The 25942-nt window shown below is 45.2% G+C and overlaps 1 protein-coding gene and 1 long non-coding RNA gene across 2 annotated transcripts in view; one reads left to right on the top strand and one right to left on the bottom strand.

Moving 5' to 3' along the window:
- Positions 1-14572: 14572 nt before the first annotated feature.
- Positions 14573-15447, bottom strand: LOC130285006 (uncharacterized). Its single transcript, XR_008847214.1, has 3 exons — positions 15322-15447; positions 15178-15239; positions 14573-14654 (listed from the first exon to the last, which is right to left on the bottom strand). It is a non-coding gene; the product is annotated as an uncharacterized LOC130285006 (long non-coding RNA).
- Positions 15448-24780: 9333 nt separating this feature from the next.
- The window catches only part of PPTC7 (protein phosphatase targeting COQ7), a 49586-nt gene continuing 48424 nt past the window's right edge, over positions 24781-25942 (top strand). Inside the window, exon 1 of the mRNA XM_056536036.1 lies at positions 24781-25937. Within this exon, the coding sequence (XP_056392011.1) occupies positions 25841-25937 (97 nt within the window). The 5' untranslated portion in view covers positions 24781-25840. The remainder of the gene's footprint in view (positions 25938-25942) is intronic.

Raw genomic sequence — 25942 nt, 5'->3', positions numbered from 1 at the left:
AGCAAACTTTCTGAATGTCATTTTGAATACTTTGAGGGGTGCAGTTTTTATAATGGGGTAATTTATGGGGTATTTGTAATATGAAGGCCCTTCAAATCCACTTCAAAACTGAACTGGTCCCTGAAAAATTCTGATTTTGAAAATTTTGTGAAAAATTGAAAAATTGCTGCTGAACTTTGAAGCCCTCTGATGTCTTCCAAAAGTAAAAACATGTCAACTTTATGATGCAAACATTAAGTAGACATATTGTATTTGTGAATCAATATATCATTTATTTGGAATGTCTGTTTTCCTTACAAGCAGAGAGCTTCAAAGTTCCAAAAATGCTAAATTTTCAATTATTTCATAAAATTTTGGAATTTTTCACCAAGAAATGATGCAAGTATCGACAAAAATTTACCACTAACATGAAGAAGAATATGTCATGAAAAAACAATCTCGGATTCAAAATGAAAAGTAAAAGCATCCTAGAGTTATTAATGCTTAAAGTGGTCAGAATTGCAAAAAATGCTCCCGCCCCTAGGGTTATAATGGGCTCCGTCCCCAAGGAGCTAAAGACATTAATTTGTTTGCCAGAAAAGTTGCACTTCACAAATGGCATGCCCAGCGAGATTCGGATCCGCGATCCTTGTTACAAAGGGAAGAGGAAGCGCATAATGACCTTCATGAGTTATTCTTGGAGAGTGAGGGTTATCACTTACAATTTGTGGCTCCGTTCACTGACTTGAAACCCAGGTCTCAAATTACCCCTCAATTTTCACAGTTTCCTAATGTTGAGACGTTTGTTGAATTGGTGACTCGTGATATTGAGAATATCTGTATTCAGAACCATATGGAAGTGACAACTTATTACTTGAGGAACAAAGAGGCCTAGAGAGTCTGAGGGCGGATGACTTAATAGTCATCAAGCCCTCAGATAAAGGCAGAAATTTTATAGTACTAGATAGAACATAGTACGTTAATATGATCATGGATCTTCTCAATCGGATACTGAGAAATAGAAAGTTCTTCCGTCTGATCCCACAAAAATGTATCTGGAGTCCTTTAAGAGATTATTAGGTGAGGCCAGAGAGAAATCATTGATCTCAGAACAAGAATTTTAATATATGTTTAACCCTCACCTCACCTTAGCCACGTTTTATTCTTTGCCCAAAACACATAAATCCACAAATAATATTAGGGGACGCCCGATTGTGTCTGGCAATGATTGCTTGCCACAGGGGGCGAGTGTGTATTTGGATTATGTTTATGCACCTTTTGTCACCTTACTGCCTTCAAATTTACGCGACACGAAAGATACACTCAAAATACAGGACATCACTGTCACTGGGAATATGATTTTGGCCAGCTTAGATGTTGGAAGTTTGTACAGCAACATCCGTCATGAACTAGGCCTCAAAGCTGTAAGGCATTTTTTGAGCACCAAAAGCACCTATTTCACAGAGCACAATACACATTTTGTATATGCATTATTGGATTTTTTTTACTTACACATAACTATTTTTTTTTTATGGCAAACACTATCACCAGACACAAGGCACTGCCATAGGGGCGTTGTGTGCACCTAATTATGCAAATATATTTTTGGTGTGGTGGAAGGGCACTATTGTTTTTGGTGACACTTTGAGTTTAAACATGGAGTACATTTTATTTTGGGACATTACATAGATAATGTCCTCGTTTTGTGGGATGGTGAGAGGGAGTTGTTTTCTGAGTTTGTAAAAGCACTTAACCAGAACGAGATAGGCATGGCTTTTATGTACAAAATTGGTGTCCAAGCTATCAATTTCCTGGACCTTCACATTTACATGGATGATGACAACAAGTTACAGACTGCAATATACAGAAAACCAATATCAGTTAATTCCCTTTTACATTGGGATAGTTGGCCCCCGGGATCATTGAGGAGGAGCATACCGGATGGCCAATATTTGAGGGCCAAATGGCACTGCTCAGAAGAAACTTCCTTTTTAAAGGAGAGTAAAGAGCTATTCCACTGGTTTAGACAGCAGGGATACCTGAGGAGGCATCTCAAATCGGCCTATCACAGAGCTATGAGGAGTGAGAGAAGTGAACTCCTTGGTCAACAACAACCAAGACAACAATCCTCACAACAAATTATTCGGTTTATTGGCACCTATGATGGTGATATGGATTTTATCAGTGACCTAGTAAATATCTAACTCCCGGCCACATTTATTTACTTTATCAGATTAAGTGCATGCACAATAAGTAAATCCCACAGACACACATTGTCAGTGATAAAATACTTCTCCAAGTTTATCTGGCAATCATCCAGCTAATATAGACATTGCAATATGCACAAGTTCCCACCCTCACTAGGGAGGTGAGTATAGCTTTGGCATACCATATAAGTTATGGTCTTTCTGTTTTACATATTTAAGAAGACTTCAGGCATTGGCTAGAACAGGAAATTCCTTTACTCAATGGGAGGAGAAAAAGCAAGGAGCATGGGCAGGGGATGGGCTTTGTCAAATAGTCTTTTTATTCTGCATAGACACACACACACACACACACATATATATATATATATATATATATATATATATATATATAAATATACATCCATTACAATGGAAAGACGGATGAGGTCATGAGGATACTATGTCGCCATTGGTATTTGTTATCAGGAGACTCAGACTTAGTTTAAGCTGTAGGTAGAAAACCGAAAATGACTTTTCGGCAAGGATCCAACTTGAGGGATCTACTTGTACGGAGACATCTTCCACAAGAAAATAGACCTTGGTTGAGTAGTAGAACTACTAGCTCCTATAGCTGTGGACAATGCAGCTTCTGCCCATACTTACCGGGAATAAAGAAATTTACAAATCCGGTTGACAACCGTGAATTTGAAATTAGACAATTTATTAATTGTAAATCGAAAAATATTGTCTATATCGCCTGTTGTGGATGCCCAAAACTCTATGTGGGTGAGACTACCCAGGAGTTCAGGCAAAGGATCTGTCAACATTTGAGTAATATAGGAACGGGGGCAGATAAGCTCGTGTCTAGGCACATACATTCGGTACATGGAGGCAGAATACAGGAGTTAAGATTCCGGGGGCTATGTCAATTGACCCTGGGCCTGAGAAAAGGCTCCTCCTTAGAGAAGAGGCTAAGTGGATATACAGGTTAAGAAGTTTGTCACCTAATGGACTGAATGAAGGTTTCTCATTCTCAGCATTTTTGTAAGAATTGCAACAGATGTTATTGATTGGATAAGTGACTTATCATTTTTTGAGTCTTTATGCAAGATTGGGATTTCTAGCTTTATCTTTCTAAAATCCTGATGCACTGTTCAAAATGATTTATTATTTTTTATATATATATGGTGTGTCATTACAAAAGTAAAAAGATACCTGGTGAGGCCAAAAGGTGGTTAATCCCATAATAATGTCACGAATAGGTTCAATCTATTCTGCATGGGCAGCCAATACAGGCTATTCCATTATCAAAGGCTAAAAGCAACTAATGGAAAGCTTGAGCAGTACAAATAAACAAACAGTAAAGATATGAATCTGATTAATTGGGATGGATATATATTCAGACCTCTATTAGTCATCCCACAATTGAGCTGTGAAGAACAAGTTTCCATATCGAGCTATTAAGCATGCGTGTGCATAGGCCGGCATAGGAGAACTAATCTATTCCATGCTGGAGACTCAGGGCCAATTTGAATTCAATGCGCATGCGCAAACTTGGAATCCCGGCCCGGGATGTGTGCGCATGTGCTAGTTACAGAACCAGGTGAGCGGCGAGCAAAAAGCACATCACACAATGCTGACTGATGAGGCAGGTAAGACCCTGTGATTTGTTGATATATGTGGGTGTTTTGGAACAGGTTGGAACACCAATAGGTAAATGACACTTAGCCACTGAGACCACTGTGTTGATTGGACAAATGGCGGCGCTAATGAATGTATGGAGTGCATAAATAGTGAGCTAGCTGGCAGAACAGATTGATACCCGTTTCCCTCCTGAAGACCTTACTGATGTAACGAAATGTAACGAAACATGTAGAGCTTTTAATAAGCGTGAGATAAGAGAAAATTTTGAGCTTTTAATAAACAATCCCAGCAGTATGTTAACAGAGTGTTGTGCTAACCAGTGGACCTGCAGAGTTATTACTGAATGGATACTGACAAACACACTAGGGGATTGTGTTTTCAAAGTGACTCTTCATTTTACAAGAGTTAAATAACAGTTAAGTTTCAGAGGTGGGAATTGAATAAGGGTATTAGTGACCAAGGGTTTATGCCTTGGTCAATAGGTTTCAAAACTAACACAGACCCCCACACAAAAAACCTTAAAAATTAAATAAAAAAACGCAAAACCGAAAAAAAAGCACCCGCCTGAACCTTAAAAAAAACGCTGATCAGTGATAAATCACTGACAGCGGTGAGGGCAGGCCGCACACAGAGGCACGGACAATCTACTCAGCACTGGCCTGCTGCTGATGGCACAGACCACTTAAAGGTGCAAAAAATTAAAAAGCCGCTATAACCCTGAAAAAATGCCTGCATCACAAAAAAATGCTGATCAGTATTACGGAACTGATCAGCGGTGGGTGGGCGATTGGCTAACGGTGGCCGGCCGCTCGTTTATATGGAAGAGGGTCTGGCCACACAGTTAGCCAAAAAAAAAAGGTCTGCGCCCCAAAAAAAGACTGGGGGCAGACCGCAGCGACCTTGTAGTGCCCAGCTCATGCAGCTAAAGGTGCTGCAGACCCGCGGACACCTGCAGATGTTTTTTTTTTATCCTAAACTGTCCCTGCCTACCCTAAAACTGACCCTAACTTCTAATGTGCCAGGGGGCACAAAAACGGTGCCAAGGGGCACTTATTTTTCACTGAGGGGGGAGAAGCGGCAAGGTGCTCTGTCCTGCACACCAGATGAAAAGCAAATGGGGGGCAGGACGGAGCAGCATGCTTCTCACCCTCCTCCCCATACTGCCGTGATTGGTGCTGTCGTTCTGACCGGCCAATCACAGCTGTCCTCGGGGGTGGCAACACTGCCACGTCCCAGTACAGTACGGAAGGTGATTGGTGGTGTATATTACACCACTGATCACCCTCCTTTTCCGGGTCATCGGGTCACATGTGACTCGATTGACCCGGAATCGCTGCATATCAGTCTGAATTGACCGGCGATATGGGGTGTGAGGGGTCACAGGACCCCCCTCGGCAATATGCCAGGATGCCTGCTGAACGATTTCAGCAGGCATCACGGTCCAATTCCTGCCCGGAAAGCGGCGGAGACTGGAAATACTCAGGGCGTACAGGTACACCCTGAGTCCTTAAGTACCAGGACATCAGGGAGTACCTGTACGCCCTGCGTTCTTAAGGTGTTAATAGATCAGACAATTACGTACATGGCTATACTAAATTTGATTATTTTTATTATGTTTACATATTTTTTATATGGAATTTGGGAAAAGGGGGGTGATTTCAACTTTTAATATGGAAGGGATGCAGGAGTACAGGAACGCCCTTGTTCCCAGGTATTTAAGAAAGCAGAGCATATTTGTACACCCCGACGCCTTAAGTGGCTTTAAAGCGTGCGCAGGAGCTGTGCTCGCTTCAGAGGAGTAAGTGTCGGCTACCATCAGTAGCCAGACACTCACTGCTTACGACAGGCAGTGGCGATCCTGCCGCTGCCCGTCATTTAACCCTTTAGAAGCTGTGATCATTGCCGATCATGGCGTCTAAAGTGAAAGTAAAAATCTGCAGTAGCTTAGAGGAGCTTACCGAACCCCCACTACATGAAGACAAAGTGCAAGTGTGTATTAGTTTTATATGCAGAGTTAGCAGTGGGTGGTAATATTATATTTAAAGTGCACAGTGTATAGTAGTATTATATTCAGAGGGTGCAGTGTGTGGTTATATTATATTCAGAGGGTGCAGTGTGTGGCCGTATTATATTCAGAGGGTGCAGTATCTTGCCGTATTATATTCAGAGGGTGCAGTATCTTGCAGTATTATATCCAGAGGGTGCAGTCTCTTGCAGTATTATATTCAGAGGGTGCAGTGTGTGGCCCTATTATATTCAGAGTGTGTGTTTTTCCTGCAGTATTATATTCAGAAGGTGCAGTATCTTGCAGTATTATATTCGGATGGTGCAGTGTGTGGCTGTATTATATTCAGAGGGTGCAGTGTGTGGCTATATTATTTTATCCAGATGGTGCAGTGTGTGGCATTCCTCCCTTATTTATTTACTTTGGTTGTAAAACATAGATAATTGTCTTATTTTATCTAAGCTATATATTGTACACTACAGTGACATTTAAAAAAACTAATGTAAGTATTACTTACAAATGCTCTTCATAAGTCCATAGAAAATGCCTATGGGTGATGCATATCAGTATGGGTGGAGCAATTTGGTATAGGTGGGGTACATTGGCATGGGTGTGGAATACCTTGTGGAGGAAGAGCTTAGGGGCCTCCTCAGTAGGCCTCACAGGGGGCCCCCAAATGTATTGTTACCCCACTGACCAAGCGTTATATATAACATAGTAACATAGTTCTTAAGGTTGAAAAAAAGACCAGAGTCCATCAAGTTCAACCTATAACCCTAATGAGTCCCTACTGAGTTGATCCAAAGGAAGGCAAAAAACCCTCATACTCGAGGTAAAAATTCCTTCTCGACTCCAAATATGGCAACGAGAATAAATCCCTGGATCAACTTTCTGTCCCTATAGATCTAGAATCCATAGCCTGTAATGTTATTATTCTCCAAAAATGCATCCAGACCCCTTTTAAATTCTTTTACCGAGTTAACCATGACCAACCACCTCCTAAGGCAGAGAATTCCATTGCTTTTACAATAAAGTAAGGTCCCCTGATATATTTATACATAGTTATTAGGTCTCCCCTAAGCCTTCTTTTTTCTAAACTAAATACCCCTAATTCTGATAATCTTTGTGGGTACTGTAGTCCTCCTATTCCCCATATTACCCTGGCTGCCGTCTTTGAACTGTTACGCCTAGCGCTCCGGGTCCCCGCTCCTCCCCGGAGCGCTCACGGCGCCTCTCTCTCCGCAGCGCCCCGGTCAGTCCCGCTGACCGGGAGCGCTGCACTGTCATGGCCGTCGGGGATGCGATTCGCACAGCGGGACGCGCCCGCTCGCGAATCGCATCCCAGGTCACTTACCCGTCCCGGTCCCCTGCTGTCATGTGCTGGCGCGCGCGGCTCCGCTCTCTAGGGCGCGCGCGCGCCAGCTCTCTAAGATTTAAAGGGCCAGTGCACCAATGATTGGTGCCTGGCCCAATTAGCTTAATTGGCTTCCACCTGCTCCCAGACTATATCTGATCACTGCCCCTGCACTCCCCTGCCGGATCTTGTTGCCTTAGTGCCTAGAGAAAGCGTTTACTGTGTTTGTCCATACTGTGTACTTGACCTCCTGCTATTGCCATATTGACTACGATTCTTGCTGCCTGCCCCGACCTTCTGCTACGTCCGACCTTGCTCTTGTCTACTCCCTTGTACCGTGCCTATCTTCAGCAGTCAGAGAGGTTGAGCCGTTGCTAGTGGATACGACCTGGTTGCTACCGCCGCTGCAAGACCATCCCGCTTTGCGGCGGGCTCTGGTGAAAACCAGTAGCAGCTTACAACCGGTCCACTAGCACGGTCCACGCCAATCCCTCTCTGGCACAGAGGATCCACCTCCAGCCTGCCGAATCGTGACAGTAGATCCGGCCATGGATCCCGCTGAGGTTCCCCTGCCAGCTATCTCTGACCTCACCACGGTGGTCGCCCAGCAATCCCGACAGATCGCCCATCTAACTCACCAGCTGTCGGAAGTGTCCACCATGGTGCAGCAACTTCAGTCGCAACTTCTGCCTCTGCTACAGCAGCAACCATCTCCTCCGCCAGCTCCTGCACCTCTTCCGCAGCGAGTGGCCACTCCTAGCCTCCGCTTGTCCCTGCCGGACAAATTTGATGGGGACTCTAAGTTTTGCCGTGGCTTTCTTTCACAATGTTCCCTGCACTTGGAGATGATGTCGGACCAGTTTCCTACTGAAAGGTCTAAGGTGGCTTTCGTAGTCAGCCTTCTGTCTGGGAAAGCTCTGTCATGGGCCACACCGCTCTGGGACCGCAATGACCCCGTCACTGCCTCTGTACACTCCTTCTTCTCGGAAATTCGAAGTGTCTTTTAGGAACCTGCCCGAGCCTCTTCTGCTGAGACTGCCCTGTTGAACCTGGTCCAGGGTAATTCTTCCGTTGGCGAGTACGCCATACAATTCCGTACTCTTGCTTCTGAACTATCCTGGAATAATGAGGCCCTCTGCGCGACCTTTAAAAAAGGCCTATCCAGCAACATTAAAGATGTTCTGGCCGCACGAGAAATTCCTGCTAACCTGCATGAACTCATTCATCTAGCCACTCGCATTGACATGCGTTTTTCTGAGAGACATCAAGAGCTCCGCCAGGAAAAAGACTTAGATCTCTGGGCACCTCTCCCACAGTCTCCGTTGCAATCTACGCCTAGGCCTCCCGCCGAGGAGGCCATGCAAGTGGATCGGTCTCGCCTGACCCAGGAAGAGAGGAATCGCCGTAGGGAAGAAAATCTTTGTCTGTACTGTGCCAGTACCGAACATTTCTTGGTGGATTGCCCTATCCGTCCTCCACGTCTGGGAAACGCACGCTCGCACCCAGCTCTCGTGGGTGTGGCGTCTCTTGATTCAAAGTCGGCTTCTCCACGTCTCACGGTGCCCGTGCGGATTTCTCCTTCAGCCAACTCCTCCCTCTCAGCCGTGGCCTGCTTGGACTCTGGTGCCTCTGGGAATTTTATTCTGGATTCCTTGGTGAATAAATTCCGCATCCCGGTGACCCGTCTCGTCAAGCCACTCTACATGTCCGCGGTCAACGGAGTCAGGTTGGATTGCACCGTGCGTTACCGCACGGAGCCCCTCCTAATGTGCATCGGACCTCATCACGAAAAAATTGAGTTTTTGGTCCTCTCCAATTGCACTTCCGAAATTCTCCTTGGACTACCATGGCTTCAACGCCATTCCCCAACCCTTGATTGGTCCACAGGAGAGATCAAGAACTGGGACTCTGCTTGCCATGGGAAGTGCCTCTCCCCCCCTCCCAGTCCCGTCAGGCAAGCCTCAGTGCCTCCTCATGGCCCCCGTCCTGGTGTCACACTGCCCCGTGCCAGGCTTCGCCCTCTGCCCTCCCTCCCCATTCCCATTCCTGCTGTACTGCCTGCCGTTGAGGAAACCCTCTATTCTTTCCCGGTGTCCTCATCCCAGGGGAGGCAGTTACCGGACAAAGAAAAGGGGAGACCTAAGGGGGGGGGTACTGTTACGCCTAGCGCTCCGGGTCCCCGCTCCTCCCCGGAGCGCTCACGGCGCCTCTCTCTCCGCAGCGCCCCGGTCAGTCCCGCTGACCGGGAGCGCTGCACTGTCATGGCCGTCGGGGATGCGATTCGCACAGCGGGACGCGCCCGCTCGCGAATCGCATCCCAGGTCACTTACCCGTCCCGGTCCCCTGCTGTCATGTGCTGGCGCGCACGGCTCCGCTCTCTAGGGCGCGCGCGCGCCAGCTCTCTAAGATTTAAAGGGCCAGTGCACCAATGATTGGTGCCTGGCCCAATTAGCTTAATTGGCTTCCACCTGCTCCCAGACTATATCTGATCACTGCCCCTGCACTCCCCTGCCGGATCTTGTTGCCTTAGTGCCTAGAGAAAGCGTTTACTGTGTTTGTCCATACTGTGTACTTGACCTCCTGCTATTGCCATATTGACTACGATTCTTGCTGACTGCCCCGACCTTCTGCTACGTCCGACCTTGCTCTTGTCTACTCCCTTGTACCGCGCCTATCTTCAGCAGTCAGAGAGGTTGAGCCGTTGCTAGTGGATACGACCTGGTTGCTACCGCCGCTGCAAGACCATCCCGCTTTGCGGCGGGCTCTGGTGAAAACCAGTAGCAGCTTAGAACCGGTCCACTAGCACGGTCCACGCCAATCCCTCTCTGGCACAGAGGATCCACCTCCAGCCTGCCGAATCGTGACATGAACCCTCTCCAGCTCCACTATATCTTTCTTGTACACCGGTGCCCAGTACTGTACACAGTATTCCATGTGTGGTCTGACTAGTGATATGTACAGTGGTAGAATTATTTCCTTGTCGTGGGCATCTATGCCCCTATTGATGCACCCCATTTAATACATAATCCCAGCCCGGATTTTTTTTCCCATGTGCATTACCTTACATTTATCAGTATTGAACCTCATCTGCCACTTCGCAGCCCAAACAGCCAACCTATGCAGATCCATTTGTAACAGTGCACTCTCCTCTATAGTGTTTACCGCTTTACAGAGTTTAGTATCATCTGCAATGATTGCTACTTTAATATTCAACCCCTCTACAAGGTCATTAATAAATATATTAAATATAACTGGACCCAAGACTGACCCCTGTGGTACCCCACTAGTAACAGTCACCCAATCAGAAAAAGTACCATTAATAACCACCCTCTGTTTCCTATCACTGAGCCAGTTGCTTACCCACTTGCACACATTTTCCCCCAGTCCAAGCATTCTCATTTTATGCACCAAACTTTTATGTGGCACCGTATCAAATGCTTTGGAAAACTCCAGATATACGATATCCATCCTCCTCATAAAAGCTGATCAGGTTAGTTTGACAAGACCGATCCCTCAAAAAGCCATGCTGATATGGGGTCATACATTTATTTTTATCAACATACTCCAAAATAGCATCCCTTCGAAACCCCACAAACAATTTACATACAACAGAGGTTAAACTAACAGGCCCATTATTCCGGGGGTCACCTTTTGACCCCTTTTTAAATATTGGCACCACAATAGGGGTCTGTCTATTACATTACTTAATTCATTTAGAACACGGGGGTGAATGCCACCTGGATCTGGCGATTTGTCTATTTGGATTTTTTGTAGGCGGCACTGTATTTCTTCCTGGGTTAGACAGGTGACCTGTACTGGGGAGTTTACCTTATCTCGCTGTATTTCACCTGGTATTTCATTTTCCTCGGTGAAGAATTTGTTTAATTTATTTGCTTTTTCCTGATCCCCGTTTTTAAATTCTTCTTTATTGTTTTTTAAATGGCCGACACTTTCATTTTTAACCTTTTTGCTATTTATATAGTTAAAGGGGTTCTCCGGTGCCGATAGCTATCATGCCCCCTCCCATAGGCTTGCATTGCAGGGCGGAGCGTGACATCACACGCTGCCCACCCTGTAGTCGCCCGTAATCAGACCCGGAGCGAACACGCTCCGGGGACTGATTACAAATGGGGTGCCGCGTGCATGATCCCGGGGGTCCCCAGCGGCGGGACTCCCGCAATCAGGCATCTTATCCCCTATCCTTTGGATAGGGGATAAGATGTTTAAGCACCGCAGAACCCCTTTAAAGGGGTAGTCCAGTGGTGAAAAACGTATCCCCTATCCTAAGGATAGGGGATAAGTTTGAGATCGCGGGGGGTCCGACCGCTGGGGCCCCCTGCGATGTCTCTGTACGGGGCCCCGGCTCTCCGCCGAGATAGCGGGTGTCGACCCCCGCACGAAGCGGCGGCCGACACGCCCCCTCAATACATCTCAATGGCAGAGCCGGAGATTGCCGAAGGCAGCGCTTCGGCTCTGCCATAGAGTTGTATTGAGGGGGCGTGTTGGCCACCGCCTCGTGCGGAGGTCGACACGCCCCCTTCCCGCGGGCTGTCGGGGCTCCATACAGGAGATCGCAGGGGGCCCCAGCGATCGGACCCCCCGCGATCTGCAACTTATCCCCTATCCTTAGGATAGGGGATAAGTTGCTCACCACTGAGTCACCACTGGACTACTCCTTTAAAGAACATTTTGGGGTTATTTTTACTCTCTTTGGCAATGAGACTTTCTGTCTCTAATTTTGTGGCTTTTATCTGTTTTTTACATATTTTACATTTTTCTCTATAGCTGTCAAATGCTTCTTCACTGCCGTCCTGTTTTAGTAGTTTAAATGTTTTATTTTTGTCGTTTATTGCCCCCTTAACATTTTCATTCATCCATATTGGTTTTCTTCTATTTCTGACCCTTTTATTACCATAAAGGTATATACATCTTATATTGTTAAGGGCTTCTCTGAGTTGATCAAACTTTGCCTTCCTAAAGTTCATTGTTTTTGTGGCCCCTCGAGAGATGTATTCTATTATGATCACTATTTCCTAGATGTCCTTCTACTTGCACATTAGTTACTCTGTCAGGTCTGTTGGTGAATATTAAGTCCAGTAGGGCGCCCCCTCTGGTTGGACCCTGCCCCATTTGGGACAGATAATTGTCTTTAGCTATAGTCAGAAACCTGTTTCCTTTATTAGATTCACAGGTCTCAGTCATCCAGTTTATATCAGGATAGTTAAAATCCCCAATTATTATCACCTCATTATGATTTGCTGCCTTGTTTTTTTGCCTAAGTAATTGATCTTCTGCCTCTTCCATTATGTTTGGTGGCTTATAGCAAACCCTATCAGAATTTTTTTATTTTTATCTCCATATCTTTCTACCCATAATGACTCAACATTATCGTTTCCCTCCCATATATCCTCCCGTAGTGTGGCCTTCAGCCTCGATTTCATATAAAGACAAACTCCTCCCCCTTTCCGTTTTGGACAATCCTTCCTGAATAGACTATAGTGGTCCCTCAACAAACAGTGGTAATCCGTTCCAAATGAACGATCGTTAGTTGAAACCATCGTATGTTGAGGGATCCGTGCAATGTAAAGTGGAGGTTATACTCACCTGTCCCCACCGCACACCGCTGCCCGCCGGACACCGCTGCCCTAGATGTCGCCCTCCATCGCTGTCGCCGCATCCCCGGACCGTCTCTGCTGCTTCTCTTCATCGCCGTCATCACGTCGCTGCGCACGCTGACGGGACGGCGTGCGCGATGACGACGATGGAGAGCGCCGGCGATGCAGGGGATCCCGCAGAGGACGGTCCGGTGGCCGGTACAGGTGAGTAACACCCACCGGACCACACGGGGCACCTTAAACGGCTATCCGGCAGCAGCTGAAGCAGTCTGCGCTGCCGGATAGCCGTTTATGCGATGGCCCCGACATAAAAAAGCATCGTATGTTGATGCTGCTTTCAACATGCGATGGCCTCTGAGAGGCCATCGTATGTTGAAATGATCGTATGTCGGGGCCATCGTAGGTTGGGGGGTCACTGTATAACCCTGTATGTTGACCGCCTAGTCACAGCTATCGTCCAACCAGGTCTCTGTTATACCCACTATGTCATAATTTTCCTCAGACATCAACTTCTCCAGTTCGTCAGTTTTATTGTCAGACTTCTGACATTAGTCAACATGCAATTCAAAAGATGTATATTTTTCCTTCCTATATAGCCTATCCCTATTAACTATTCTAACCCCTCCCTCCGCTCCACCCCCAAGTACATTAATAAGTCCCCCCCTCTCTATCTACACTATCTTCCCCCTCTACGTTGTAGGTTCCCTCCCCACCCCCCAGTCCCCGAGTTTAAACACTCTTCTAGCCATCTTCTCCCCAAGCACAGCTGCATCCTTCCCTTTGAGGTGTAGCCCATCCCTACGGTAGAGCCGGTATTCGACAGCGAAGTCAGCCCAGTTCTCCATGAACCCAAACCCCTCCTTCCTACACCAGCTTCTGAGCCACTTGTTTACCTCCGTAATCTCCCGCTGCCTCTCTGGTGTGGCTCATGGTACAGATAATATTTCAGAAAATATTACCTTGGAGGTCTTTGTCTTAAGCTTGCGGCCTAAGTCCCTGAAATCATTTTTAAGGACACTCCACCTACCTCTTACTTTGTCATTGGTGCCAATATGTACCATGACTGCTGGGTTCTCTCCAGCCCCACCCAGCAACCTGTCAACCCGATCACACAACACACACACTGTTCGGCGAGCCCAGTCTTTGTGACAGATCGCCCTCTCTGTCCCCCTAATAATGGAGTTCCCCACTACCAGTACATGTCTGGCCTGCCCTGCACTCCTCCTTCCCTCCTTACTGGAGCAGACACCCCCCTGACGGTCAAAGGCAGTATCTTGCTGCAGTACTGCTAGCTCTGAAATGGAATCCCCCTCATCTGCCAACCAGGCAAACGTGTTGGGGTGTGCCAGATCAGGACTAGCCTCCCTGACACTTTTCCTTCTACCCCGTTTTCTAACTGTAACCCAGCTAGCTGCCTGACTATCCTTCCCCACCTCTACCCCAGAGAGTACTTGCTCAGTAAGCAGAAGACTCCTCTCCAAGTTGTGCGTCTCAGTGTTGCCAGTTGCTCCTCTAGATCCAGGATCTTGGCTTGCAAAGGAACAACTCGCACACATCTCACACAACAATATGCACCCTCAAACTGCTGTTCACGGATTGCATACATTGTGCAAGATGCACACTGGACTGACTTTTCCAACATGGAGGCCATACTAGATTTGGGGATTGCAAAAATTAACAGTAAAAAAACTAATATTTCAGTTAAACTCCCTGAATTTTAAGTCCCTGAATTTTAAGTCCCTCTCACTTTTATACTTACACTCACCTTTATATGTCACACTCTTGTATATAGACACACAATCACTAGCTCAGACAATCGCTTTGTATACTTTCTTTTATAGTTACCAGACACCACCTCTCTCTTCCACTGCCTAGAAGTGAATGCAAAGGTAAAATTATATTAAGGTGAAGGGAAGCAATCTCTAACACATTTTTATTCTATTCCATTTCTGCCAGATGAACAATTATGAATATTTATTCACCTAGAGGAAACAGGAACCCTGTTTTTTTCTACTTCATTTTTGACTATGTGCGACAAATTTACAAAATTGTTGCACGGCGTTAATAAATTTGGCACACATAGGCAAAAGTGGGAAATTTACTTCATGTTGTAGAAAAAATAGTCATGTAGTAGAAAAAATAGTACTGAAGCTTACTGCTGCTTTGTCCTCTTCAATGGAGACTAAGCGCCCCCCCCCCAAGTGATCTACGACTGGTGGCCACTCAAACATGCCATCAATTTTAAGGAATTTGTTAACTTCAACTATTAAGAAAAACTTTATATCCAATGTTCACGCACTCTTCCTTGTATTCATGTGAAAATACATATCCTATAGGAATTAACTGCTTTTCAGATCCAGATAATGTCCATACAGACTAAGCATAGTGTATTACCTGGCTTTCCATTTCTTCCTTCTTTAGTTTAATGAGAGACATTCCAGAAAAGTCCATGGTATCTAGGAAGGTAACATCATTAGTTCTACCATAGCAATACATTTCAATCATTCCTATTTGAAATAACATAATAGGAATAAATACCTTTTTCTTCTATCTGTTCTTGACCTGATCTTGTGGAGGCCACCACATTTGCTGCCATCATGTTCACATTGCGGGAGCACTGCTGCAGCTTTCCCAGATTCTTGCTATTTTGATCTGCTTTTACCTGTAAAAATATAATTGCCTCAGATGATTGATATATTGGGTCACTTGCTGTTAGTACCACATAATACTGCACACCTACCAAATTTTGCTCCAATATTTCAGCATGTATGGCAGTTTAAAATGTTTTATAGATCTATATTTTCTCTATATAATCATCCTTGAGGTGCTATTAGAAGTAAATTTACAAATCGGTTTAACTTTCTGGCAACAGTTCAACTGTCACGCCCCCTCCGATAGACTTGCATTGAGGGGCGGGGTGTGACGCCACATGGGGGCGGAGGTGTGACGACACATGGGGGCGGAGGTGTGACAACACATGGGGGCGGAGTCGTGACGTCACGATCTTCCGTCCCGGTGGTCGAGATGGACTCAGCCTGAGGACCTCCAGCGGTTCCGGAAGCCGCTACAGGTGGGTGCTGCATGGTAGATCCAGGGGGTCCCCAGCAGCGGGACCCCGGCGATCTGACATCTTATCCCCTATCCTTTGGATAGAGGATAAGATGTCTAGGGGTGGAGTACCCCTTTAAGGGAAGAAAAATAAAGTATGCTGACAGCTATGACCACTATTTATTCCCATTAAACAGTATATGTAACAGCTTTATACAGATAAAGGGGGAGATATATCAAAACCTGTGGGGAGGAAAGGTTGGCCAGCTGCCCATAGCAACCAGACTGCTTTTATTTTTAACAAGGCCTTTGAAAAATGAAAGAAGCAATCTGATTGGCTGCTATGGGCAGGGCCAGATTAACAATGGTGCTTATGGAGCTCGTGCTCCGGGCACTCAGTCAAACAAAAGGGCCCCCGGATGTCTGACATTTTATTAAATAAATTAATTTGCAGCTTTGGAGTTCTTTTCACCAAACTACAGTCTTTTTCCTGCTGTCTGAATAGGTTTGGCTGCTAGGTTTCCTTCTGGATCTTTTGTTTTTGATTTTTTTTTTTATTCAATTAATTCAATAACTAAATTGTAGTCATGGCTCAGAATAGTGGTAAACGGCGTTTAGTGTGTGTGTGTTTATTACATTTTTTTAACACTGTTTTTTCTCCCTAAATGTTACTTCTTCTACAGATCCGTGTATCCTGTGGACTCCTTCGGATTTGGTGGACTACTTCGACGACCAGCGTTTTTCTTTGCTTGATGTTAATAAAATGGTTACCGAGGGCTTGTGTGGGAGTGTTTTTTTGTAATAATTATATTTTTTTAAACCTGTTGTGTTTTTTTTTTTTTTTTTACTTTACTGGACAGGCTTAGTAGTGGAAGCTGTCTTACAGACGGAGTCCATTACTAAGCCGGGCTTAGCGTTAGCCACAAAAACAGCTAGCGCTAACCCCCAATTATTACCCCGATACCCAACGCCACAGGGGTGCTGTGAAGAGCCGGTACCAACAGGCCCGGAGCGTCAAAAATTGCGCTCCTGGGCCTAGGCGGTAACAGGCTGGCGTTATTTAGGCTGGGGAGGGCCAGTAACAATTGGCTTCCTCTCTTAATCTGTGCATCCTACGGAAGCCGGTAAGTTGCCCAAGCCCTAAAACAGGGTTTGGTTGGGAAACACTATTTTAGGGCTTGGGCAACTTACCGGCGTCTGTAGGATCCAGCGCCGCACGACATTGCCAAAAGACTCTGCCATGCGACGATCTCCATCACCGATCGTTGCTGGAGCCTCGGAAGGGTAAGTGAACGTCTTCGCCTGTCCCCTTCAGCTGTTTAGTTTTGCAACAGCTGGAGGACTACAGTTTACAGACCACAAACCAGTGGTCTGCAAACTGTGGTCCTCCAGCTGTTGCAAAACTACAACACCCAGCATGCCCTGACAGCCAAAGCCTTTGGCTCTCAGGGCAGGAGCACGGGCTGACATTACAGTGCAGCCGCCCGGGCTCCTCATACGGCCTCTCCGCTGGGGACACTGATATCCCCCCCTTGTCTCCCGCCCGCGCCGCTCAGCTCCCGCTGCTACAAGACTACAACTCCCAGCGTGTCCTCACTGTAAGGACATGCTGGGACTTGTAGTCTTGCAACAGCTAGCAGACAGATGGGAGTTGTGTGGCGCTGGCAGGTGAGAGGGTGGGGGGGGGGGGATGTAAATCACTGCAGTGTCCCTGTAGCGAAGTGAGGGTAGCGGGGAGAAAGTATGTCGGAGCCCGGGCGGCAGGAGCTTTTCCTGCTCCATGTTGGAGCTGGAGTAAATATAGTCAATTTTTACGGCCGTTGCGACAGTTTATTGCGCAGCTGCGACTGTCTCAGTTAATAAATACCTGACCACTGCAAGTAAAAACTGAAAACTTGCGTAAATCAAGCGGGAAAAAAAAATTTGACTTTCTAGCTCTTGCTAGAGAAAGTCCCATGAAAAATAGGGTAGGCGCAATTGCGACAATTTTGCGCCAAAAATAGTCAGAAAAAAATGACTAAACCCCTTTGTAAATGCCCCTCATTGTCACTAACTGAAATATGCAAATGACTATTTAGGGTCACTTACCTCCCCTTATGAAACAAAATAGGAGCAAGAAATATATAAAGCAATGGAACAGGACCTCTAGTGTTTGCCACAGGCAGCTAGAATTTCACTAGCTTATGGTTCTTTGAAGGAAAGCAGGGGACATGGAGCCCTGTAACAGATGGATGGAGCTCAGATGTCAGTTTCTAGGACCACAAAAACTGTGTAAAAAATGTAAGGCTATAGATGCCATTGGAAAGCATTATTTTCTTGCGTTGTACTTATTATGGTGCAAAAACACATTCTCCAGTTTCTCTTCTACAGCCAACTTCTAACTTCTCTATCTACAACCTGTTTCCTTGTCCTTCGAGGATTATTTCCTCCAGTCTATAATTTAACTGGTGCATAACTTACTCCCCCTACCTACTGTTTTCTTTAAGGGCCCTATTAAATGGCCTGTTTAATGCTGTAAAGGAGCCAATTACAGGGCACAAGAATCGTGTGCGGAGGACCATGGGAACAATCGCTATGCCGTTTGTGCGCCCCTTTGCTACTATCACTCGTTGGCTGCACATCTCCTATTACATGGGAACATGTGTGGCCAACAAGCAATCTTGTTCGGCTAATAATTGGAGAGCAAAAATTGGACTTATCATTCTCTGAACAGCAGCTACATGGTAGGAAATATCTACTGAAGACTATTTAGAAAGTTTCTTTATTTTGCATTCAGGACATGAACAAGAAAAAAAACACTGCACAGGTGTCCATAGCCTTTAAACTATTAAAGAGGTACTCCGCTGCTCAGCGTTTGGAACAAACTGGAGCCGGGAGCTCGTGAAGTCATAGCTACACCCCCTCATGATGTTACGCCCGCCCCCTCAATGCAAGTCTCCCATAGACTTGCATTGAGGGGGTGGACCATGATGTCATGAGCGGGCGTGGCTATGACGTCACGAGTTTCCGGGGGCGGCTCCAGCGTTCGGAACAGTTTGTTCCAAACGCTGAGCAGTGGAGTACCCCTTTAAGGAAGCAGGACTTACATGTACGTCTTGCGCACGCTCATGCTGTATAAAGCGCACTCACCAGCTGAGCAAGCTTCATATCCGGTGGGTCCCGATTGCTATTAACAACCCGGACCTATGGCTAATGCCGGACATCACCAATTGGGCTGACATCCGGCATTAACCCTTTAGAAGCTGCTATTAAAGTTGATTGCAACATCAATCATGAGTGATTGGGGTTTTATTTGCAATGCATTATTTACCTGCAACTTTAAGGAGCTATGGCGGGCTGTGCAAACAGATTAGTAGTCATGGTGGCAACAGAGGCAGCCTAGAGGAAGACCACTGCACCACTATTGACAATGCATAGGACTTAAAAGAGGGCACCATCACTATTTATGGTTTACATCTATATAAATGGTCGGCATCAGACAGATGGCTGGTGCTGGTCACGATCAGTGTTAATTGTAGGTAGCAGTTGACACCTAAACCCAGGCCACGAGTGCACACCCAATTACATAACAATACATTAAGGGTCAAGAAGTGGTTAGAAAAATAAGAAAATCTTAAAGAATTACTTTGCATCACTATATTGTGACCCCCTATGAGGTTCAAATCTGCATCAGAAAATCAGCTGTGGATATTGATACAGAGAAAGTCTCTAATGTTTGAGCCTTAATCCACAATCTACATGTTGGAAGGTGGAGGTCAGTATCTGATGGTCTCTCTCCAGGGCCATTATACACCTATATACATATCCTGAAAGATATACTCTGAAGTGCATGCAATGTCCAAAATTGTTGCACAAAATGCTCTCTGACTATAATTAACCCTGAAATTAATAGGGGGAAGGGGGGTCAGAATCAACAGAGTGCGGCCACTTCACCATATTGAAACCCCCAAAAATGGTGGATGTATGGTTCATGTATATACATAAGAGAGGAAAAACTGTAGTGTGCCACATGGCCAATCACGTTGTGGATCCGATAGCAAATCCACAAATTGCAGGTTTTATACACATCGATTTCTTTATGTTGTAATTTCCATCTACTGCAGCAGAATCCACAGCAGAAAACAAATCTGCAGCTTTTATCCTACCCGTAGCGACCCAGGCTTTCTTTTGTATGAATATACCGATCAAGTACAAATGCACAAAAAAATCTTATTTTTTTTCTTTTGTATTGCTAAAATAAGGATGTAAAAAATGAACAAATATGCCCCAGTGAATTATGACAGAGGCCACTTAGAGCTCTATGGCAGGTGTAGACATAACCCTAATGTATACCTCTAGTGTACCCAGCTCCATGCAGTGTGGAGAGAGCCCCAATAAATGTCCTGGGAACACTCAGACCATGCCTGCTCGTTAGAAGAAGCGGGGAGGATGTGCAGCCATGCATTCCTCTCCCCACACTGTGTCTATGTGACAGGGATGGTCCTATAGACTTAATTGTGTAACCAAGATGATCCCATAGATTTACATTATGTGACCGAGATGGTCCTATAGACTTACATTGTTTGACTGAGGCTGGGTTCACACTACATTTTAAGCAATACGGGACCGTATACGGCTAGGGGGGGAGCGAAAACCATGCACTCCCGTATCCCAGCTGTATCCGGCCCGTATGTAATGCATTTCAATGAGCCGACCGGAGTCAAACGCTGACTACTGTCGGCTCATTTTTGCCCCGCATATGGTTTTCCCGCCGGACCTAATACCGTGGTCTACCACGGTTTTAGGTCCAGTTAGAGAACCGTATATGGGGCAAAAATGAGCTGACTGGAGTCAGCGTTTGACTCTGGTCGGCCCATTGAAATTCATTACATACGGGCCGGATATGGCTGAGATACGGGAGGCCCGTATATGGTCCTGTTTTGCTTTAAACGTGGTGTGAACCCAGCCTTAGAAGAGAACTCACTATGCGCGCACTTCTCCCATCTTGTTCTACTGATTGGTTGGGACGATCAAAACTTTTGATATATGAATTCACACACCAGGCAGAATTTATCATGACATGTATTTCATACTCGGGTCTTGGAAGAACAGAACACAGGAATAAGATGCCCCCAATTTATTAAGAGGTAGCTAGAACAACAATGTCTAAAGCTTGATTTTAAAATAAACGCGGTTCTTTTATGCAAAGTTTGTGTTAAAATGTGTATCTGTTCCCACACATTATATCTTACCAATACATTTTCAACACACAACCTTGACCAATAAAATGTCTTGGGTCTGAATACATACAGTATGTATACATACATGTTCCTACTTTACTTTCAGAAACATATAAATCAGCCATGTGCCAGCGGTTAAAGTATTCGGCAAATATCACTATGTCTAAGTCAAGTACGATATTCAGGAGTGTCAACCAGTCTTCTATGCATATAATAGTCCAACAGCATATAATGCACAATCACCTGTATGATTATTCAGTTCACCTAAAATGTGTTGCTTCTCCAAAAACTTGGAACTTACCTTGTCATATCTTAATTGTAAACCAAGAGACTTTATTGATCAATGATTGTTCTTTAACAAGTAATGGGGTAGAGCCCTGTGCAGGACTGGTTTTTTTAACCTCTCCACTCGCGTTGTATTTTTGACCATTACCACCCACTCCCACATGGTGTGTGTTCCACTCCTGCTCACTCCCGCAACATGTGTCCAATTCTGTCTGCTACCACAAACATTTCGTCACAGCTTTTAGAGATAGTACACCCCGTGCCATTTTACTACTCCATTGTGTCATTTCATCATCCCCTTGTGCCATTTATTAGCCGCCTGTGGCATCTCAGAGGTTTGCGGGACTGCCTGGAATTTTGTTGGACTTGCTGTATGTTCTTTGACCGCTCGCTCAGACCTGCAACAACTATTTTTCCATTGGGTCCTGCAGGATCCCAATCCCCATGAAGGGCTCTATAATGAGGTATCATGTGTTACTAAAATGATTGAGAGCATGTTCGCTTGAAACACATAGGTATAACATACACTGTGTGTAAACAGAATAATGGAAAATCTTGTCATTTTGTGATCTATTGCCATTTATCGATACCTAGTCTGTGGCAGCTGGTAAGGTGGTTTCTTTCTCTTAGGAAATTGTGGCTGACTGAACACTTCAGTGCAGCTTCACTAGACATAACATGTATCACCTTTCACCCAGATCTAGGTCACAGTGCCTGGCAAGTGCAAGAGCATTAGAAGTGTTTCCTATTTTAGCCTGAACTGTAGGTCATGGCTAAATAGATACTTGTGTGACTTTGGAACACTTGACCGGCAGTCTTTCCATTTCTTCTTTCTTGAACTAGCACGATCGTGAGATGGAATTACATGATTTATTACCTAGATATTCTTTACATGTGTCTTTTCTCACAAACAATTTCTAATTATTAAAATGTTTATATTCCAAAATAATCATCATATCCTGATTTATCTCACCGGCTGGTCAATGCAGAATATTTGTGTGAAAAATTTTTTGGTGCACAAGTGATAAACTAAAGGGGTACACCACTGCCTCGGTGTTCATAACATTTTGTTCCGAACACTGAGTGCGGGCGACGGGGCTCGTGACGTCACAGCCATGGCCCCTTGTGACGAGGGGCTGGGGCCCCAACACCCACAACACCCCAACACCCACACTCTCAACAGTTGAAACGGAACAAAATGTTCCGTTTCAAACGCTAAGGCAGTGGAGTACCTGTTAAGCGCACCAACCAGTTTACCTGCTAGGCTGCCCCCTGTAAACACACACAAAAAAATGATGAAGCCAGCACTAAGTCAATGTGCAAAATAAAAATGCACTGCACATGCAATTTTGCAGGTGCACCCCCCCCCCCCTATGGGGGAGTATATACATTACATTTTGTCTGCATGCCAAAATTATATTATCAGAATATCATAAAAAAAGGTTTTCCGACTTATACAGCAGAATTGGCATAAGAACCAAGCATAGTCTACTTGTAACTTCATATGATCTGTTTTAGGGTGCATTCACACCACGTTTTAGCGATCAGGCTGCCGAATTAGTCAGGGGAAATTCCAAAACTGGCTGGAGCCGTATCCCCGCCAAATCTCGTTCATTTAAATGTACCACCAGCTGACTCCGGTCAGCTCATTTTTGCACTATATCCAGTTTTGTGGCCCGACTCAAAACCGTGGTATGCCACGGTTTTCATACCAGACACAAAACCGGCAGACGGATCACTAAAGTGTGCGGTCAATGCACTCTTACATTGGTATGCAGGATCGTATTTGCCATCATGCACCCAAGGGCCTGAACCTAAGAAAGAAGTGTTGCTAAATGTGTTTGATGTGGCTGCTGCCACCATTCTGTGGCCTGGGAGAAAAACAAAATTAATTCAACAGTTATCTTTTCCAACCTCACCATACACACGAATATTCATGTCAGATGAACATTAATGTTTCCTCTATATGGAGGGATAAGCTGCAGGCAGACAACTCTGGCCCCAGATTATTCCTCCTAGAGCAATAGGGTCAGGCGGTGAAAGTCCAACAAACTCAACCCTCACACGCAAACCCTCTCAGCCCAGCTCAGGGAGCAGTGTAGCATAGAGGTAGCTTAGTCAGCGTATTTACTGTAGATGGAGATAAGTGTAGACTTGCAGTAAACTTTAAGCAGCATAGCGTAGTCGGCGTACTTAGCATAGATGGAGAATAGTTTTAACATAGTTTTAAACAGTGGCAGGGGGTGTAGTAGAGGTTACTGCGAGTCTCCACTTGTCTCCCTCACTCCGCTGTCTAAAACTACACTAAGTATGCTGACTATGCTACGCTGCTTAAAGTTTACTGCGAGGTCTGTAGTAGACTGCACATGCGCCCGCAGTTTACTACACCAACATTCTGGGGAGTATTAAAAAAAATAATAATAATAAAAAAAAAAATAAAAAAATATATATATATTATATATATATACATATATCTAAATGAACAACACAAATAGAGAAACATAGCCGCACATCCACCATTTGTATTTTGATCTACTTGCTTCTCAGCATAATTTAAAAAACTAACAGGTTGTTAGTATATATTTTGATCAAAAAGTACAAACCTACTTGCCACGTCAAGGCCACCTAGTCAGAGTGGGTCCCTAACCTAACACTGCCGTAGTGCCGGGTGGCGACCACTGCCTCCGAGACACCAAGCCCACAGGGGAATGACCCAGTGGACAGGCAGCCCCACTGCTGCCCAACCAAGCCCCTGGCTTTGGGCCACACCACCCCACAGACAAAGCATCACAGAAACAATGACTGCCACAGAGAACCACACCAGTGTGAACACTTACCAAGTGCACCCTACCAGAGGGCTAGGAGAATGTTAGGAGGAAACCCCCATGCAGTCCCCTGCTAATTAAAAATGCCTGGGCATAATGGGTAGAGTGCTGGAAGCCAACCGACGCTACGCCAATATTGGGTTAGGGACCCACTCTAAATAGGTGGCCTTGACGTGGCACGTGGGCTTGTACTTTTTGATCAAAATGTATACAAACAACCTGTTAGTGTTTGAATTTATGCTGAGAAGCAAGTAGATCAAAATACAAATTTTGGATGTGCAGCTATGTTTCTCTTTCTTTATTTTTGTTTTACAAATATATATTAATGAGACAACCTCTTTAAAAAGATTTTTCAGGCATAACATTTTTTTTATCGTGGTTATGGTGCTTTCAGAGTGCGGCAGCTTATTTACGGTTTATCCTTCATACCTTCCATAGAATTGTGACGATTGTTAGCACAACTCCATAAGGTTAGTTTATCACTTTGGTGTGATACACACTTCTTGATATACTTCACAAGGGAGTGCCTTACTTATTCCTTCATTTGATTTATTCCAGTTTATTACAGTATCATACATTGAGGGATGCCATCAGAAGGTAACGCACAAGGCACCAACCAGTGTAAAGCTGACCTTTTTTCCCAAATGGACACTCCTGGTTTACAACATTTTTATTAGTTGTAACAATATGTCTGATAACAAGAGCATACATTCAGGTTATATAAGGCCACAAAATAAAGTGTATTATGCCATGGTGTAAGTACAAATGATAATGTATAAATAAGAACCACCCCCTTTAACAAGCATGTATCCTAATAGGGCATGCAATCCACTTGGAACCAACCACTTACACAGGGGCATAAAGAATAGAAGGGGGTGTAGTAGTACAATGGCTCTGTATATTCTTAGTAACCTGGAAATCATTTATAATGTTAAGAAGGGGTGTGTGTGAGAAAAAAAAAAAAAACAAGAACAGTGTTAGGCTAGGTTCACACGGCTTGCATCTGACCCGTTAAGGGCAGGCACGTTTTTTTTTTTTTTGAGCCGATAGGACCCTAAAACATGTCGGATGCAAACGGCTTCTGCCAGGTCCCGACGGTGCCCATTTACTTGCATGGGGTTCGTCGATGACCAGTTAATTTTACAAGACTTTAGCAGAGGAAAAAAAATAGAGCTTTCCCTATTTTTTTCTCCACTGAACTCACATCCTTCTGGCCGGATTACCGACAGAACTCCAAATAGCCGAGTCCGACAGCAATGTGAACGAGCCCTATCCAATGACAGATGGTCCTGCGGAATTGGCAGCGCCCTTATGAGAGCAGACAGTGTCACATTGGACCTCTCCTTCACATAGTACCGGCCCAAATGGTTGCCACACAACACACTACCAGCCAGTCGATAACAGAAAGCACCAGTCCAATGGCCTCATGCCCTTCCTCTGTGCTGGCAATCCAGGCTATTTTGTCTCCTGGCAAGTGCCTTTTGGGGACTCCCATGCCCTGCCAGCTAGCCATCCTTCAGGGCTTCATCCTCCTACAGACGTCTGATCTGCTCAAGCACTTTGGGGGAGATTTATGGAAACCTGTGCAGAGGAAAAGTTGCCCATAGCAACCAATCAGATCGCTTCTTTCATTTTAAAAAGGGCATGTGCAAAATGAAAGAAGCCATCTGATTGGTTGCTATGGGCAACTGGTCAACTTTCCTCTGCACAGTTTGGATAAATCTCCCCCTTTGTTCCCAATTCTTCACCCTTTGGCTGTCCGGGCTTGCTGGAAGATGTAGG

Source organism: Hyla sarda, chromosome 1 (genome assembly GCF_029499605.1).
Source record: "Hyla sarda isolate aHylSar1 chromosome 1, aHylSar1.hap1, whole genome shotgun sequence".
Classification (NCBI taxonomy): domain Eukaryota; kingdom Metazoa; phylum Chordata; class Amphibia; order Anura; family Hylidae; genus Hyla; species Hyla sarda.
This window is presented reverse-complemented; position numbering and strand designations above follow the sequence as displayed.